This window comes from Lepidochelys kempii, chromosome 20 (genome assembly GCF_965140285.1).
Source record: "Lepidochelys kempii isolate rLepKem1 chromosome 20, rLepKem1.hap1, whole genome shotgun sequence".
Taxonomy (NCBI): domain Eukaryota; kingdom Metazoa; phylum Chordata; order Testudines; family Cheloniidae; genus Lepidochelys; species Lepidochelys kempii.
The window spans coordinates 25,692,430-25,709,834 of NC_136399.1; the positions used below are offsets into that span (position 1 = coordinate 25,692,430).

The following is a 17,405-nucleotide window of genomic DNA, read 5'->3' on the forward strand; positions in this document are numbered from 1 at the left end:
TTTCTTGAGATGGGGACATGTCTTTAAGCCTCCTTCATGCTCCCCATGTCCTGGTCCCCTTGTGTCTCTTGAGTTCTGCTTCCTACTGACCCGCAGGGAGCAGAGAATAGCCCAGTGCTGTGTACTTTCTCCCTCTCTCCCCGAGCAGCTGGGACAGTCCCTGCCCGGGAGTGATTCTCAACAGGTCTTTGCTGACCGGTGTGTGCGTTTTTTGCGAAGGACTCTTTGGGGAAAGATCCCAAGCAGGGTTTGCAGCAGCTATTTAACAGCTCACAGCAACGCCGCACAAGGGTCTGGTTCACTCTGGACTGAAATGCGGCCACCTTTAGGGTGGGGCAGGGCAGGTACACGATCGCTCTTGTAGAAAGGTGATGTAATGCATTGGCCTGTGTCGTGCTCTGCCCCTGGGGAGGGGTGGGTGGGGGCGGCCTGAGCCTTTTAAAGCTGGCCCGGGTAAAGCGCAGGGAATGTCTGACGTGGAGCAATGGGTCATTGGCCCGGGAGGAGGGGTGAGAGGGAAACAAGCGGCTCTTCTGCTGCGTGGTCATCTAGGCCAGGCGGTGAAGACAAGCCCGTCGCGGGCTGACTGCAGAGGGGATTCTAGGGAAGGCAGCTGGACGTTGCGTAAAGGGGGGTGTTGGTGTGGACTCCGGTGCAGATTTAATGGGATCTTTTGTGACCACAGGGGGGCCGGGCCTCAGTTTTACCTCTAGGATGTAGCACAGCGCCCCCAGCACCATCCTAGGGCACTGGGATCAGCACTGACTGCGAGGGAGCCCCCAGGACCCTCGGCAGAGCCCCTCGTGCTGAGCCACTGCCCCAGCGGGGCCAGAGCCCCCCGCGTCCTGCAGCACCGGGCCCCTGAGTGCCCAGCAGGGTCAGGGCCAGAGCCCCCCGCGTCCTGCAGCACCGGGCCCCTGAGTGCCCAGCGGGGCCGGGGCCAGAGCCCCCCGCGTCCTGCAGCACCGGGCCCCTGAGTGCCCAGCGGGGCCGGGGCCAGAGCCCCCCGCGTCCTGCAGCACCGGGCCCCTGAGTGCCCAGCGGGGCCGGGGCCAGAGCCCCCCGCGTCCTGCAGCACCGGGCCCCTGAGTGCCCAGCGGGGCCGGGGCCAGAGCCCCCCGCGTCCTGCAGCACCGGGCTCCTGAGTGCCCAGCGGGGCCGGGGCCAGAGCCCCCCGCGTCCTGCAGCACCGGGCCCCTGAGTGCCCAGCGGGGCCGGGGCCAGAGCCCCCCGCGTCCTGCAGCACCGGGCCCCTGAGTGCCCAGCGGGGCCGGGGCCAGAGCCCCCCGCGTCCTGCAGCACCGGGCCCCTGAGTGCCCAGCGGGACCGGGGCCAGAGCCCCCCGCGTCCTGCAGCACCGGGCCCCTGAGTGCCCAGCGGGGCCAGGGCCAGGGCCAGAGCCCCCCGCGTCCTGCAGCACCGGGCCCCTGAGTGCCCAGCGGGGCCAGAGCTGGAGCTCCCTGGCCCCTGAGTGCCCAGCAGGGGCAGCGCTGCTCCCAGCAGGGCCCTGCTCCATTTCAAGTGGCTCGCAGAGACTCTGCACAAGCTGTGGGTGCAGAGAACGAGAACCAGGCTGCTGCTTTGCACACAAGAAGGAGAAAAAATCTGTCTCTCTCCAGCCCTGTATCCCCATATCCAGTCCTACGGCCCCCCCATACACCCTGTATTTCCATCTATGCACCCTGTCCATTCCTCACCTGCTCCTCTCTCCAGATACACACCCGTATCTGTCCCTTCTAGCCACAACATCTGCCCCGTATAACTCTGTATCTGCATCCCTCTAGAACCCTGTATATCTCGCCCAGAGCCACCCTCTGTACCTAGAGCCCCTTCAATCCCCCTCAAGCCCCATCCACCCTCCATGTGGGCTTACACAGCCACAAAGAACTACAATTCCCAGCATGCCCATCTCCCTAGCCACGCCCCTCCCTCCTAAGCAATGCCATTGGCTAGCCCTGCTGCCTTCTCGCCCAGTGGAAAGCCACAGAGTGGGGCAGAATGGCCAATGGGAGAGGCGCTGGGAGGCGGGCTGTTTGAAAGGTTCCCGGGGCCAGGGAGGTGGCTTTTGTTTGCTGTTCCCACAGTGAGATCAGCTGGGCTGGGAGCTGGGTAGGTTACAGGGGGCTGGGGCCAGAGGGGGTGGGGTGGATATTTGGAAGGTGCTGGGTGTGGGGGGGTTGCCGGGTTTGGCTAATGGAGTTGGGGTTTTGGGGGGCTTGGATTGTGGGGGCCTGGGATGGAGGTGGGGGGTTGGTGTCTGGATTGTGGGGGGCTGGGATGGAGGTGGGGGGTTGGTGTCTGGATTGTGGGGGCCTGGGATGGAGGTGGGGGGTTGGTGTCTGGATTGTGGGGGGCTGAGGTTGGGAGAATTGAGCTGGAGTTGGGTGGTTGGGATTGAGAGGAGGTCTGGATTGTGTGGGGCGGGGATTGAGGGTGGTGGGGCTGGAGGTGGGGGCTGGGATTGTGGGGTCTGGGGTCTGGATGGTGGCGGGCTGAGGAGAACTGGGTTGGAGGTGCTGGGTTGGGGTCAGGGTTATGGGGGGTTGGGATTGAGGGGGCTGGGTCTGGGGTTGGAGTCTGGATGGTGGGGCGCCAGGGGGACTTGGGCTGGAGGTGGGGGTTGGAAGTGCTGGGTTGAGGTCTGGATTGTGGGGGTCTGCGTGCGCGGGCTGCGTTCAGTGGGGGCCAGCTCTCAGGTTGTACTGCGATGTCTGGCAGTAGGAGCCCCTGGGCTCTGAGCTCCTGGAGGGCCAGGAGCCCTGTGGGGGCATCACCAGTGGGTAGGGAGGTCGAGGGGCGCGGGAGCCTGAGCCCCCATTTTTCCTGCCAATCTGGGAAGATTTTTGAGCTTCTCCCCGTTTCCTCTCAGTTCCCATTTGTCTGCAGCGGGGAGCTCTGGAGAACTTGGGGTGCCCCTCGGCACAGGAGGCCGAGCCATCACCAGGTAACTGCCAGGGCCACAATCTGGCTTTGGGGCTAAGGACCCCAGGGTGCGTTTTCTCACATTAAAGTGCTTTGAAGCCTCGTGGGCCCCTCCCCTCTGTGAAGCTGGTAAGTTGGTGTTGCCCCTTCTTTACTGGAAAGGGAAACTGAGGCACAAACGGGGGACGGGGACGGGACAGGATGGGACCCAGGCTCCAAGTTAGAGCTGGGAACAGAATTCCAGGGTCCTGACTCCCAAACCTGCTTCTCTAACCCTCTTCCCTTCCTCATTAGACCCTGAACCCCACCTCATCCCAAGACCGGAATAGAACCCAGGAGTCCTGACCCACCTGTCCCTCTCCCTCTAGACCCCACTCTCCTCCCAGAGCTGGAATAGAACCCAGGAGTCCTTGCTTCCGGCCCCCCTGCTCTAACCACTGCACCCCGCACCCATGGGAACTTGGGCCAAACATTTTGGCAGATGTAGGGTCAGGTGGCCGCAGGGATCTGGGTAGTTCCTGGCCCTGACTCAGAGCAGGGAGCGGTTAGTTAGGAGCACCTGGTTCCATATCTGAGAGCCAAGCCCTGTGGGGCAGCGTGGGGCAGTGATTAGAGTGGGGTTCTTGGGTGGTTATCTCTGCTTGTCTAAACAGTGTGATAGAGTGCAGGGCTGGCAGCCAGGACTCCTGGATTCTATAGGACTCCTGGGTTCTATTCCCAGCTCTGGGAGGAGTGTGGGGTGTAATGGTTAGAGCAGGGGTGGGGCTGGAAGCCAGGACTCCTGGGTTCTATTCCCAGCTATGTCCCTGACTGACTCTGACCTCTTGGGCTAGCTCCTTCACCCTGGTCTGCCCTGCTGGAGCCCAGATTTCACAGTCTCTTTCCCCCACTGCAGAGACCAGGGGTGCAATGGCCAAGTACATCCCTGAGCCAGGCATCTCTTCACTGGTGGCGACCAGCCTGGCCGACCCCGATGGCCCCCTGGAGCTGCTGGAGGGGGCCAGTGAGCTGAGCGGGGCCTTCTGCTGGAGCACCAACATTGATCACTGCATCTCATACCTCAACGAGGCAGGTGGCGTCCCGGGTGCCAGGCTGGGAGGGGTTAATATGCCCAGGGCAACGGGCTGGTTCCTGCCCTGACTGCGGTGGGCCCCGTTAACCCTCCTCGCTGGTTCCATGGAGGGATCCCACGCTCATTGTGAATTTCCCGGGACAAAGAAAAGGCACCTCTCCAGCCCCAGGGGGATTCCCCTGCCAAACAGCCAGGCTGCAGCCGGCTGGGCCCTGAAATCCAACCCTTCTTGGTACAGATCTCTGGGGACCCGCAGCCTGGGGAGCTGGGTCAAGTCAAATTGGCCAGGGGCTGGAGCTAAGGGGACAGAAGGTGGGGGAGAGGGGTGGAGCTAATGGGGCGGAGCTACAACTGGGCAGGGGGCAGGGCAAACGGGGTGCAACTGGACAGGACTTGGGGTAATCGGGGAGGTGGTGGGGGCATGAGGGAGCTAATTGGGGACATGGCAGGGGATGGGGCTGAGCGGGAGTGGGTGGGGCTAATTGGGAAGGCGGGTCATGAGTGGGGAAGGGCGGGGCTAATTGGGATCCAAACCCTGCCCTGCCATGACCCCCAGTCCCCCGGTCTGGCCCATCTGCCCCTGCAGGAGGTGAGGGTGCTGGGGCTGGCCCCACTCTATGCGGAGGGAGGCTTTGACCTCCGGGCCCTGGTGAACGGCACCTACGCCCTGCTGCGGCTCTACCGGGAGGCCTCGGCCAAGCTGGGCGCCATGGAGGCCGAGGAGCTGAGGCGAGCCGGCGAGCTGGGCTACCTGAGGGGCCGGCAGAGCAAGCTCAAGGTGGGTGCTGGGGAGCCGGGGGAGGGGCTGTGGTTTGCACCGGCTCGGAGAAAGGGCCCATCGGGCTCGGAGTGCCCTGGACGAAGGAGACAAGCCGAGTCTTGTGCCCTTTCTCCGGCAGCGGCAGACACCAGAGGGTTCAGCCGAGGGCATGAATTGCCTTGGGCAATCGCCCACCAACAGCCCAGTGCAGGTTTTTGGTGGCAGTGGGACCCCCCCTGCGGTGGTCGTCGCCGTGTGTCCTGAGCCTTGCGGTTGGGCCACCCCTCTCTTAGCTTGCATCGCCGTGGGTCAGGATGCTACCCAACCACGCTACTTTCCTGTGGTGGAGAGTTCCACAGGCTGACGGCCAGCAGGAGAGGAGCGTGTCAGAGTGGGGCAAAGACTTGGAGCTGAACGAAGGGGGAACTTGAGGGGTTGGGGGGGTGGGTCCCAGCTGAGCTAAGGGATCGTTTCCCACGGGAAGGGGAGGAGGCCTCGCCGTTAGAATCGGTGATACTCCGAGCGCTGTGCCCAGATGGATTCCGCCCTGCGAGGCGAGCTAGATGCTGCCCCAGGGCGCTTACGGAGGTGGCTCCCCAGCCTCCTACCCCTCTGGGGGATCGGACAGGGCCCTGGCGGGCTTGCTAACTTCTGACAGTCTCCCGGGAGTGGTGCCTGCGGGAGCTGCCAGCCCTGCGTCCACCGTCTCTTTTCCCACGCCAGGCGCAAGTGGAGGCCTGCGAGAGAGAGATCGCGGCTGTGCAGAGCGAGGAGCGGCAGCTGCAGAGCAAGAACAAAGAGCTGCTGGCCTTGCTGAAAGGAGAGAAGGATGAGGTGAGGGGGCGCGGGACGGGGGGGATCTTCCCACCCGGCTGCCCCATCCCACAGCGACGTGCCAGACCCCTGTGGAAGGGGTGCATAGGAACTGCCATACTGGATCGGACCTGACTCCCATTTCTGACAGTCAGCCCCAAAGGCTTCGGGCGGGTGGGTGGTGGGGGGTAGAAACGTCACAGATGCAGTTAGGGATCATCTGCTCCCCGCATGGAGTCTCATCCTGACCTCTAATGGACACTGGCTCTGGGCATTAACTCTTACAGCTCTGGCGGTTGGTATCCGTATCCCGCTTGGAATCTGGCTGAGTTCTTGGCCTCAACAGCTTCCTGTGGCAGGGAGTTCCACAGGCTAGTGACGCACAACAAGCCATTGTGCTGCTGGAGGGTCCTGAAGGCACTTCAGTGACCCTGATCGGAGCCTGGGTTCGAGCGGGGCAAAGCCATCGAGGGCAAAGGGGCGGGTGCAGGTGCCAGGGCATCACCCCCTTGCATGCCTTGGAGCGCTACCCCCCCGCACTGGCTGCCCACCCAGCACCCCTGCCTACCCAGGGACACCCCCAACACCCATCCACCCAGGGGCATGGCTGAAGCACAGGCCAGCAGCCATCTGTGATCCAGAAGGAAGCGCGGTGCTGAGATCCCCGGTGTAGATGACTGAGGGGGGGGGCCCCCATCTACGGTTGAGCCAAGCCACGCATTGGGCTGGTTCTTGTGCCCCTCGGGGCAGAGTTACAGTGACGGGAGGGGGCAGCCTTGGGGTGCCCAGCAGGTGGTGAAGCTCCTGGCCACCCTTGCCAGCCGTGGGGCGCAACACCGCCACGAGTTGAGGAGGAAGGAGCAGGAGCTGAGCCGGCTGAAGGAGAAGATGAGCCAGCAGCTGACGGACAAGAGGGACCGGCGCGCGGGTGAGTGAGTGGGGAGTGCCGGGGTGACCTCTGTGGATCTACCTTCTGCCTCCCTACATACCCGCTCCCTGCTGCAGTTCCCATCAGATTCAGGCTTCTCCACTTGCTGCGTTCTCTGCGGCGGGTAAATAGCTGCCCTGCTCCGCCCCAGAGGTGGCTGCATTTCAGTGGTGGGTGAGTGGTCTTTCTGGTAGAGGCACAAGATTTCAGCACAAAGCTAAAGTTCAGGGGAGATAGCGCAGTACAGTAGCTAGAGAAGGGGACGTTACAGGGCCAGGACTCCTGGGTTCTATCCCTAGCACTGTCAAGGGAGTGGGGCCCAGTGGTTAGAGCAGGGGGCTGGGAGTCAGGACGCCTGGGTTATGTCCCTGGCTCAGGGAGGGGCCTCGTGGTTAGAGCGGTGTGGGGGTTAGCTCGTTAGGGGCTGTCGTTCTGAGAGTCCTTGCTCTCCCCCAGCCATGGAGATTCTCAATAACCTGGGCCGGGCGGATGGCAGAAGGGCAACCTGGAAAACCGGGAAGTCACTCGGCAGGTAAGAGACGAGGCCTGTCCGTGCTGGGCACCTGGAGTTCTGGGCGCTGGGCTGGGCAGAGGCGGCCCCCTGGCCATGGCAGACAAGGGCAGCTGGCATGTGCCTGTGGGTGGGGTCGCATGGCTGGGTCTGAACCCTGCGGTGGGGGGAGGCTGTGCAGGGGGATGGGGGGAGTTCCTCTCGGTGGTGGCTCAGGGAGGACAATGGGTGTGTAGGCAGTTGTGGGGGGGGGGATCTGACTGGATGATGGGCCATAGGAAGGTGGGGCCCTGGGGAGAGGGTCCTGTGGGGGCTCTGGCTGAGGGAGGCCAGTGGCGGAGGATGGGAAGGTCTGGGTGAATGGGAGCAGTAGGGGTGTCTTGGTGGGCAGGTGCTGGGGTGGGGGATGCTGGGGGTCACTGGGAGCAGTTGGGGTGGGTGAATGTGATAGGGTGAGGCACTGGGGGGGCGCTGAGGGTGGGTGCTGGGGGGGCACTGGCAGGATCATCGGGGTGTCTTGGTGGGTGGGTCACTGGGGAGGCGGGGGGTGCTGGGGTGGGGCTTTGGGAGATGCTGGGCAGGGGTGGGGTGCTGGTGGGACCATGGGGGTGTCTTGGTGAGTGGATCACTAGGGGGCAAACGGAGTGGGCGGGTGCTGGGCTGGGGGATGCTGAGGGTGGGTGGGGGCTGGGGGGCTCTGGAGAATGCTGGGAGTGGGTGGGTGCTGGGCTGGGGGATGCTGAGGGTGGGTGGGGGCTGGGGGGCGCTGGTGGACGCTGGGGTGGGGCTCTGGGGGACACTGAGGGTGGTTGGGTGCTGGGCTGGGGGGGCTCTGGGGGATGCTGGTGCTGGGGGATGCTGGGGTGGGGCTCTGGGGCACGTTGGGGGGCTCAGTGGGTAGCTCCCCACCCCGGCAGGAAGGAGGAGGAGATGTTCCGCTCCCTGCTGGCGGCCCAGGAGAAGCAGCTGCAGGAGCTGATGCTGGAGAACGCGGAGCTGAAGCGGCTGCTGGACCAGTTGCGCCAGGACACGGGGGGCCTGCTGGGGGCTGCCCAGGTGAGCGCTGCCCTCCGGGGGCCGCTGGCGGGGGTGCTGCTTCCCTGGCCGCTCATCCCGCCCCGCTGCCCCGTGCAGGGAGGCGAAGGGGAGCCGGAGCCGGCGCCGGAGGGGACCCGTTCGTCCAACGCGACGCAGGGGCAGCTGACGTGCAGCATCCGGGACCAATGGCGCAGCTTCAAGAGCCCTGTGGAAAGTCTGGGCAGTCAGGGTATGACCCTCCCCGCCCGCCAGCTGCGATCTCATCTGGGGCAGCCCCCCCCCTCCCCGGGCAGTGACCTCACGAGGTGCCAGGCTGGGTGTCTGTTACCCCATGGCCCCGTCTCCCCGAGCCCATCCCCCTGCCCTCCCCAAACGTGCCCCAGAGGAACCCCCCAATCCCTTTGGAGAGGGAGCCCAACCCGTTCATGCCCCACCGGCTGCTGTCCCCAAACCCTGCCCTAGACCTTCACCCCTCCTCACATCCTCTCCTCTGTCCCTGCCCTAGAGAGACCCCCCAGTCCCTACGCCGAGGGGGATTCACCTCAGGGTGTCTCCACCAATGGTCCCCCCCCAACCCCACTCTCCTCCTCGCTGGGCCAAGAAGGGGGGCTTGCCCTGCCTGTTCGATCAGCCCTACTGTGGGAAGGATCTCCCCCCAAGCAGCCATACCCTGGCTCCCCTTTGAGAGCCCAGAAACACCCCCCCACCCCCCGCCACCGTTCCACCTTCCAGAGCTCAGCTGTCCTTGCTCCATCCTTCCAGCAGTGGCCACCGGCTCCCAGGGGTGCGAGGCCGAGGGTGGGGACCATGTGATCAGCGTGACGGACCATGACAAGGAGATCATGAAGCTGAAGGCGGAGATCGAGGACAGCCAGCAGCTGATTGCCTTTCAGCAGCGATGTTTCCAGGTGAGCACCCTTGCAGGGGGAACTCCCTGCCCTCCCCCACCCACATGCCCCACAGGTGGGACCCAGGTTCCGGAGCCACAATCAAGAGATGGGCGCATACCATGGCATCAGCTGAGCGGCCGAACCATCCGGCTCAATGCCCGTGGCCCTGGAGCTCATCCCACCTACCTGCTGCTGGGATCCTGGGTCCGGCTCTGGTGCCCACCCTTCCAGAAGGATGGTGTAAACAGGAGAGGGGTCAGAGAAGAGCCACGAGAAGGATTAAGAAGTTGGAAAACCTGCCTTACAGAGAGCGACTCTGGGCACTTAACAAAGCGGGGGTGAGGGGGGCGGCTTGGTCACAGACTGGTCAGTCTACCAGGCAAAGGTCTAACGAGCCGATGGCTGGAAGATGAAGCTAGATCAGTTCAGACTAGAAATAAGGTGTACGTTTTAACGATGAAGGGACTTCGTTAACCACTGGCACAACTTACCAAGGGCTGGGGGTGACTCGCCATCACTAGCAATGGGACATTTCGGTTCTAGTTCACACCGGAACGAATTCAGGGAAGTCCCATGGCCTGCATTAACACACCAGCCCAAAGCCGGAGAGAGGACAGAACAGGCTGCTCCCTAAGGCCGGGCTATACAATTTACCCCACCTTACTCCGGGGCGGGGTCCGTCTGCTGACTGCGCTGATGGCTGGCGCCGGCGCCCCTGCGGAGGCCCTGGCTTGCAGGCCGGAGCAAGAAAACCCAGATTTCAAATCCACCACATTTGGGCAGCTGCTTCCCAGCTTGTCCCGGGCTCTTTGTAGTTGTCGCTCCAACTCCGAGCTCACCCCCACCTGCCGCAGCAGAGGCTGGTGCTGTGCGACCTGAAGGTGGTGGGTTTGATTCCCCGCAAGCCACACCTCCAGGGGATTGCTGCCTCTTCAGGCCCCTGGCTTCTCTCCCCATCCTCCTCCCAGGAGCAACTGATTGCAGCTGCCAACAGCGAGCTGCCGGCCAGCCTGAGGGGCTCCTACTTCCTGGAGGAGCAGCAGCGGCTGCAGGAGGAGCAGGAGGTGTTCCAGCAGCAGAAGCGAGCCTTCGAGGAGGAGCGCAAGAACTTCACAGAAGCTGCCATCCGCCTGGGGCATGAGGTAGCTAGCCTCTGCTTCCTCTTCCATGCCAAGCCATGGGGGCTCACGTTCAACTCTTTAGGGACCACGTCCTGTGCATCTATTGGGATGGCAAGCTAGGCCTTCCTCTGCCTTGCGTGGCCGGACCCCAGGGTCTCCTCCGGAGGGGCCGAAGGGTGGGGATCGCTCACTGAACAGCATCTTCCTCCCTGAGTTGGCTTCTGGATTGCTGGCTCTGGGGGTCGTTTTGTGGGTGAGCGGGGCCTGTATCTTTGGTTCTCCATGGCATTCAGAAGGCCCCGTCCCTTTAGCCACAGGCAGGCCCAAGGGTTGCTGGTGCAGAGAGATGCCGGGGCGAGGGCCGGGTGGCGGGCATGCCGGAGTACCCAGGGAAGCCCATTGAAAAGTCGCTGGAGTCGGGAGTGTGATAAGTAGGGAGAGGGGGAGGGGGTTGGAAGGAGCCGTCCATGGGAACCTTCCCTCACCCGGCATCCTGGCTCCTTATTTCTCTTCTTCCCCTCTCCTGCTAGAGGAAGCAGTTTGAGGAGGAACGAGCCATCCTCCTGAAGCAGCACTTCCTGAGCACAGTGGCGGGGCTGGGACCCAGAGACCCTGGGCGGAGGCAATCGGCCCCACTTGCTGCCCAAGGTGAGCAGGGCCGGACCAGTAAACAGGCTTCCCATCAAGGCATGTGGATTCCCACCACCGGTGGGAAAGGCTCCGCAGGCTCCCAAGGGGACTCTGGAAGAGGCTCTATGGCCCTGTGGTGGGATCTCTGCACCATTTACCAGCATCACTGCTCCCTTGCCATGGGCAGGGACTGCGGGTGAGCTCACCGCTTGTATTGCATGCGGAAGGTGTGAACCCTGCTGCTTGCCCCTGGCTCAGATCATGCCCTGAAGCTCTAAGGCGCCCAACTGGAAGCAGAGCTGGTGCAGAGGGTCTGGACTCCTCCTCCAGGTAGTCTTGACCGACGGCCCTCACACACCCAGCATTGGCTGTATCTACTCTCCTGCGTGTGAGCGCTGTGTGTCTGCTGCCATCCCTTTTCACCCCCTCCTCTCCATGGCTAGTCTGAGTCCTAGCCCCATGGCTGCCTCTAACCTCCCTTCCCCTTCCTCCTCAGCTGCGGAACAGGAGATTCTCCCCCAGCCAAAGAAATGGAACAAACCCACCTACACCCCCTACCCGAAGGCCAACACCCCAGTGGTGCTGGTCAGAAGCAGGCACCTCGCCCCCAGTCCCGTCACACCCAGCACGGCGGAGCTGCTCAGGGTGCTGAAGCTCATCCCGGATAACGGGTACGGAGTAGCATGGGAAGGCCGTGCTCTGTGAGGTGGACCAGGCATAACCTAGTAAATCCCAACTGCTATGGCCAGCTGCATCCCTGCAGCCAGACTGAGCGACCTCCCATACAACTGCAACTGATCTAACCATCGACAGAGCATGGACTGCTGCAGCTATGGGGCTGGGGACTTAGAACAGCCCTGGAGGGTCATGAGCGGCACACAGGTTGGCTGGAAAGCAGGCAATGAGGGCACCCCAGGGCCCAGCACAGGGACTCGTTGAGGAAAGGGAAGGACATGCACAAAAGGCTGGCTGCAAAATGCTAGAGTAACCAGGACTGGGACCTGTGCCAAGGATTGGGGAAGCAGCCGCCGAGGATTTTAGATGGCTGGTGGAGGTGGGAACCCAGGAGAAGCTGGAGGTTGGGTGTGGGGGGGAGGGGGTAGAGAGGGGAGTTCTTTAGCAACTACACCCACCAGTAGGATTCAGGTGTTAAGAGCAGCTGCTGTGACTCCTGCACTGTGTTTGGGACCTTCTCGATGTCCCCATGTGTAAGGGAAAGAAAATGCAATTGGGGACCTAGTAGAACATGATTCTGAATCTCTCACCCTGATCTCCCCACAGACCCCCACCCCCCACGCAGTCCAGCCAGCAGAGTAATGACCAGAAGGAAAGCCACAAAGACACAGCCTGCCAGACAGAGAGCGAGGACTTCTGGCCCATTAGCAGTGACCTTCTGGACCACTTCTTAGACCGCTCCTTCTAGCCCCTTGCTGCATTTACCTGGAAGAACCTGACCTCTGTGCTACTTGAGCTTGAAGACACTCAGGTTGACCTCACACCACTGTTCCCACCCAGTCCCTCCATTGCTGGAAGAACAGGGTCAGCTCCTCCCAGTGCTGCACAATCTTTGACCACCACTAGTAACATTTGTGTGTGTGTGTGGGGGTGTTTCCCCCCCTCCTTGGAAGATCTAATCCACCCTGATGAGTGCTAACTTCTTGCTCAGACCTCCATAGCTGCAGCCTGTGTGGATGGTGACTCAGTAGATGAGATCTCACTACTGGCTCATGAGTTGGGAATTCTCTGCGGAGAGGAATCCCTGCTCTTTGCCTGTAAGCTTTTTATCCTCCCTGGAGGTCTCTGATATTTTTACTTTTTGACAGTCGTGGTTTTAAATATTGGGCTGTTCTATAAAAGCCAGTTAAACGCTGCTTGCTTGGTGCCTTTCTCCACTGAAACCTCCTCAAGGCTGGGTGCTAGCAAACTCCCCCACCCGACCCAGGGATTGTGAATGTAAAAAAACTTGCCTTGGAGAATGGAGAAGGGCTTTCCCTTCTGCTGCTGCCTCATCCAAAATGTTATCCCCCTCCCCTGGGTGTTGCTATTCTGTGTCCTGGTGCTGGGGGCGGGGGGCTTCTTAGCTACTTTTATATTTATTATAATAAAGAGACATTTAAAGGTAATGTTTTTGTCTTTTAAAATGGGGTGACAGCGACGGGGTCTGCTGGGCCAGACGGCGGCGGCAGGGGTGAGGGCAAAAGCAAGCTCCAGCCTTGCCAGGCCAATGTGGGTAAATTTCTGCGGGGGGAGAAGCTGTCTCGGGGGTGGAGCTGCCCAAGGAGTTTGCATGGAGCAGGGCGGCCCTTGCTTCTCGGCCCTGAGCCAGGGATGGCCAAAGTCCTGCACCTCTGGACCCAGGGACTGATGCCCCTTCTTCCTGGCCCGGTCTCTGCTTCCCATCATGCACTGGGGCGGCTGCCCATGGCTGTCCCTCGGTCCCAGAATGCACTGGGGCAGTTGTCAAGTCACTTAATCCTTCCCACAATGCACTGCGGGGGAGGGTCGGGGACGCCCATGTCGCTCTTTCCCACAATGCACCGGGGGGAGGGTCGGGGACGCCCATGTCGCTCTTTCCCACAATGCACCGGGGGAGAGGGTCGGGGACGCCCATGTCGCTCTTTCCCACAATGCACCGGGGGAGAGGGTCGGGGACGCTCATGTCGCTCCTTCCCACAATGCACCGGGGGAGAGGGTCGGGGACGCCCATGTCGCTCCTTCCCACAATGCACTGGGGGGGCGGAGAGCGAGGGCCAGACCCCTACTTCCCACAATGCCCCGGGCGTCGCCCATTTTTCTTCCTTCCGCCAGGCCCCGCCCACAATGCACCGCGCCGCGGCCCGCCTGCCCCCGCCCGGGCCTGGCCCCCTGCGCCGCGCTGCGGCCGCCTGGCCCCGGCGGGCCCTGTGCGGGGAGGCCCCGGCGCTGGTGCGGGCCTCGGGGCCGGGCGTGGCGCGGCGGCTGCGGGGCCAGGCGGGGGTGCGGCCCGGCTTCCTCAGCGGCCCCGAGGAGGCGGCGCTGGGCCGCGAGCTGGAGCCGCAGCTGCGCCGCCGCCGCTACCAGTTCGACCACTGGGACGGGGTGAGCCGGGGGGCGGGGCGGGGCGAGCCGCGGGAGGGGGCGGGGCGAGCCGGGGGGCGGGGCGAGCCGGGGGGCGGGGCGGGGCAGCCGCGGGAGGGGGCGGGGCGAGCCGGGGGGCGGGGCAGCCGGGGGGCGGGGCGAGCCACGGGAGGGGGAGGGGGGGCGGGGGCGGGGTGAGCCGGGGGGCGGGGCGGGGCAGCCGCGGGAGGGGGCGGGGTGAGCCGGGGGGCGGGGCGAGGCAGCCGCGGGAGGGGGCGGGGCGAGCCGGGGGGCGGGGCGGGGCAGCCGCGGGAGGGGGCGGGGCGGGGGAGCCTGGGGGGCTGGCAATGGGGAGAACTGGGCGGGTCTGTGGTGGGCAGGGAGCTGAGCTGCAGGAGGGCGGCAGGGAGCTGAGCTGCAGGAGGGCAGCTGGGAGGAGCTGAATGTTTGGGGAGGGGGCAGGTTGTGAAGTGAGCTCAGTATTGGCGGGGGGGGGGTTAGTTGGGGAGGGAACATGGGGGGCGGGGCTCCCCGGGGTGGGGGAGGGAGCTAGCAGGTGTCAGGTCTGAGTTAGGAGCCTTTGGGCGTTATTGGGGGGATGGGGGGCGAAGCGGATTTTGGGGGGTCCCTCGATTGTTCTAAGCTGGGTTCTGGATGCCTGAGCAGCGCTGTGTGCTCTGAACAGGGAAACTTGGGGGGCTGCAGTTATTGGGGCTAAGCTGGGCTCCATAGGAGCTGATGGGGGCTGAGCTGCCCTTTTGTGGGGGCTCAGCCTGGGTATCCAGGGGGTTCTCCTTGACTTCTGTGGTCTTAGCGGGTCTAAGTCGAGCATGTGCTTCTTGGGGGCAGGGGAGAGGAGGCTCCTGGTGGAAAAAGGGAAGCAAGCTGGTTATGGGGTGGGAGTGGCTTCTCCGTGCCCTGGGCTCTCTGGGGGGAGGGTGTCTTGGGGGATGGGCGCAGGGGGCAGGCAGCTGGTGGGCCTTACAGGCGAGTGGCTGGCTAGCAGCCGGCCACCCAGTTATTGAGGTGTCCTGAAGGGTTGGGCATGTGAAGGGTGGATGTTGGCTCGCTGGGCATAGGAGAAGTGGGGAACAGAGCGAATTCCCTACCATAGGGATGGGGGGTGCTGAAGGGAGGTCATGGGAGCCAATGCAGGAGTGGGTTGATACGGCTCAGATTGGCCCCAGGTGCGGCGTGGGGTGTCTTGGATAAAGATGGGCACAGGGAATCATCCCCCAGAGGAGCATCCCTCTGTCAGTCGGGGGTTGGGCTTACCTGGGCACAGGACAAAGCGGAGACGCTCCAATTCGTTACCATGGCGTTCTCTCATCCAGGCTATTCATGGCTTCCGGGAAACAGAGATAGCCCAGTGGAGCGAGGAGAGCCAGGAAATCTTGCAGCGGGTCCGGGGTACGGCCTTCCCGCCAGGAATGTCTCCACTCTCGCTAGTCCACGTCCTTGACCTGGATAAAAGCGGCTACATCAAACCTCACGTAGACAGTGTCAAGGTGAAGCTGCAGGGCTCAGATGCGATCTGGTTGGAGGGAGCTGAGGCTGGAGGATCGAAGGGGCTGGGTGGGGATAGAGAGAACAGAGACATTTGGTTTTATCCTTCAGCCAGAGCACCTCGGGCTTCATTGCTCATCCTAAGCTGCGTACGGTCAAGTCAGCGCTGGGAAGCAAAACCTTTATTCTGTAGGGATCGGGGTGGGTGGCTCAGCAGGCTAGGGGGCTGGCACTCTCTGCTCTGAGCTAGTGCCCCAGCGTAGTGCCAGCATGATATCATGGGTTGCTCTTTTGGGTGAAGAATAAAAAGAAAGGCAGGACTACTTTAGCAGTGATGATCCCAGGGTTTTGTTTTTTTTTTTTTCAATGCGAGGGGGTATCCCCACATCCTGGCCTAATTCCAATTTAGGTCAATAGTTGGCTCTTCCTAAATTTCCCTGCAGTTTCATTTTGGATATGTGATTCTTCACTCCCTGTCCTAAAATTTCCATGTGTTGCTGTGCGCTGGTAAGCAGCTGCAGCGTGCCACCCCAGAGGTGGTTGCGATCGCTGGGTGGGAGACCTCCGTGCTGGGTTCCAAAGGGCTAGGATGAACAATGGGATAGAAATGCCTGGCTGCATTACTGGCTTTTATCGTTACTTTTCTTCCTCGCATTAGTTTTGCGGCTGCACGATTGCGGGGCTGTCCTTGCTGTCCTCCAGTGTGATGCGGCTGGTCAGCGAACAGAATCCAGAGGACTGGATGGACCTGTTTCTGCCGCGCCGTTCTCTGTACATCCTCAGGTAACGTGGCCCATCAGGTGGGGGTGTGGCGAGCCCTAGACATGACAGCGCTTTGTCTCTGCTGTCAACTTTGTGAGAGGTGCCAGAGGAGGTGATTTCTGAGAGGAGTTAGTTTTAGAGGGGTGGGGGAGGGAGGAATGTTAATAATCCCTAGGTCCTGAATAGTTCTTACCAGCAGCACATCTCAGAGGGCTTTACCAAGGAGGTCAGTATAATTATCCCTGATTTACAGATGGGGAAACTGAGGCACAGAGCAGAAAAGTGACGTACCCAAGGTCACCCCGCGAGCCAGTGGCAGAGCCAGAAACAGAACCTACGTCTCCTGACTCCCAGTCTCTACCCACTAGGCCTCAGTGCCTCCCTTAGTGGCAGCTGGGGCTGGAGACTGGGCATCCTGATTTCAGTCTCAGCGCAGAGGCCGAGGACTGAATGTGCCGTGGACACTGGACTCACCCTTAGAGGTTCTACCTAAGGCCCATTTTTGGTCCATCCCCATAGTATCTGAGGACTGTATTTATTCTCACAACCCCCTGTGGAACAGAGCAGGGCTTTTATACCCAGTGTACTGCTGTGGAAACTGAGGCACAAATACTAAGTGACTTGCCTGTGGTCTCACAGGGGGTCTCTGGCAGTGCATGGAATTGAAGTTGGGTCTCCCTAGTCATATGTTATAGAGTCATAGAGGCCAGTGGCTCTTGGGCTGAGCCAGATTTCCTCTCTTCCCTCCTTTCACAGAGGCCCGGCTCGCTACGAGTTCACCCACGAGATCCTCAAAGACGAGGAGTCCTTTTTTGATGGCCAGAAGATCCCGCGAGAGAGGAGGATTTCTGTCATCTGCAGGAACCTGCCAGTGCCACCAGCCCCAAGCTAGAGCCACGAGTGGAGCTGTGGGATTGGAAACCAGCCTTCCTCCCCTCTCCGGGCTGGAGCAGAGCTGACTGTTTTCAGTTGATCTGGTTTACGCTTTCACTCCATGGAGGTTTGTAGCCAAGACTAAGCCAGGGGACTTCTCCTGTCAACACGCAGCCATGGAGGAGCCTGTGGATGTGTGTACCCTCAACAACCACCCAGGTACCTACTGTGTCATCAGCAGTGCCATTAACAAATGATTTAATGCACCGTATTGGCTACCCACGGGGCAAGGGAAGCTGGCTTGATTGCATAGGCCGTGTTAAACCCAACAAGTAAAATCTAAAATAGAAATATCTCCCCTGTGATCTTTGTGACGGGGCATGGGGTGACTTTAACAACAGCAGGTAAATAGAATTCAGACAGAAGTGTGCTGCTTCTGTTGGTTTTTAAAGAGAACCGCTGGCGCTGGTGAATTTTGGTGAATTTCCCTCATTAAAAATAATTTATTTTAACCTACCTTTT

General features: G+C 61.7%; 2 protein-coding genes across 6 annotated transcripts; both read left to right on the forward strand.

Annotated features, from left to right (window-relative positions):
• The first annotated feature begins 19 nt into the window (after positions 1-19).
• Positions 20-12,824, forward strand: LOC140900804 (afadin- and alpha-actinin-binding protein). Of its 5 annotated transcripts, none has more exons than XM_073318647.2 (12): positions 20-2,109; positions 2,870-3,990; positions 4,581-4,772; positions 5,478-5,588; positions 6,342-6,495; positions 6,952-7,027; positions 7,924-8,273; positions 8,807-8,952; positions 9,903-10,076; positions 10,586-10,703; positions 11,182-11,356; positions 11,967-12,824. In XM_073318647.2, exons 2-12 carry the CDS (start codon positions 3,832-3,834, stop codon positions 12,106-12,108), a joined length of 1,797 nt encoding a protein of 598 aa, XP_073174748.1. In that variant the 5' UTR covers positions 20-2,109; positions 2,870-3,831; the 3' UTR covers positions 12,109-12,824. The 5 variants fall into 5 exon arrangements, with proteins under 5 accessions (XP_073174748.1, XP_078705666.1, XP_078705662.1 ...); XM_078849540.1 differs by lacking the exon at positions 20-2,109 and having other exon boundaries at positions 2,619-3,990; positions 7,924-8,062; positions 8,141-8,273; XM_078849536.1 differs by lacking the exon at positions 20-2,109 and having other exon boundaries at positions 2,619-2,944; positions 3,818-3,990.
• A 666-nt stretch (positions 12,825-13,490) lies between these two features.
• On the forward strand, positions 13,491-17,395 carry ALKBH7 (alkB homolog 7, RNA demethylase). The gene is made up of 4 exons (XM_073319115.1): positions 13,491-13,763; positions 15,077-15,250; positions 15,907-16,031; positions 16,767-17,395. Exons 1-4 carry the CDS (start codon positions 13,506-13,508, stop codon positions 16,900-16,902), a joined length of 693 nt encoding a protein of 230 aa, XP_073175216.1. The 5' UTR covers positions 13,491-13,505; the 3' UTR covers positions 16,903-17,395.
• Positions 17,396-17,405: the final 10 nt, after the last annotated feature.

What these genes read in the sequence shown, in the direction of transcription:
- ALKBH7 (XM_073319115.1), top strand. Translation starts at nt 13,506, where the DNA reads ATGCACCGCGCCGCGGCCCGCCTGCCCCCGCCCGGGCCTGGCCCCCTG. An exon ending in CTCACGTAGACAGTGTCAAG is followed by an intron (nt 15,251 to 15,906) that starts GTGAAGCTGCAG and finishes TCCTCGCATTAG; the next exon opens with TTTTGCGGCTGCACGATTGC. An exon ending in CGTTCTCTGTACATCCTCAG is followed by an intron (nt 16,032 to 16,766) that starts GTAACGTGGCCC and finishes CTCCTTTCACAG; the next exon opens with AGGCCCGGCTCGCTACGAGT.
- LOC140900804 (XM_073318647.2), top strand. Translation starts at nt 3,832, where the DNA reads ATGGCCAAGTACATCCCTGAGCCAGGCATCTCTTCACTGGTGGCGACC. An exon ending in GCATCTCATACCTCAACGAG is followed by an intron (nt 3,991 to 4,580) that starts GCAGGTGGCGTC and finishes CTGCCCCTGCAG; the next exon opens with GAGGTGAGGGTGCTGGGGCT. An exon ending in AAGCTCATCCCGGATAACGG is followed by an intron (nt 11,357 to 11,966) that starts GTACGGAGTAGC and finishes ATCTCCCCACAG; the next exon opens with ACCCCCACCCCCCACGCAGT.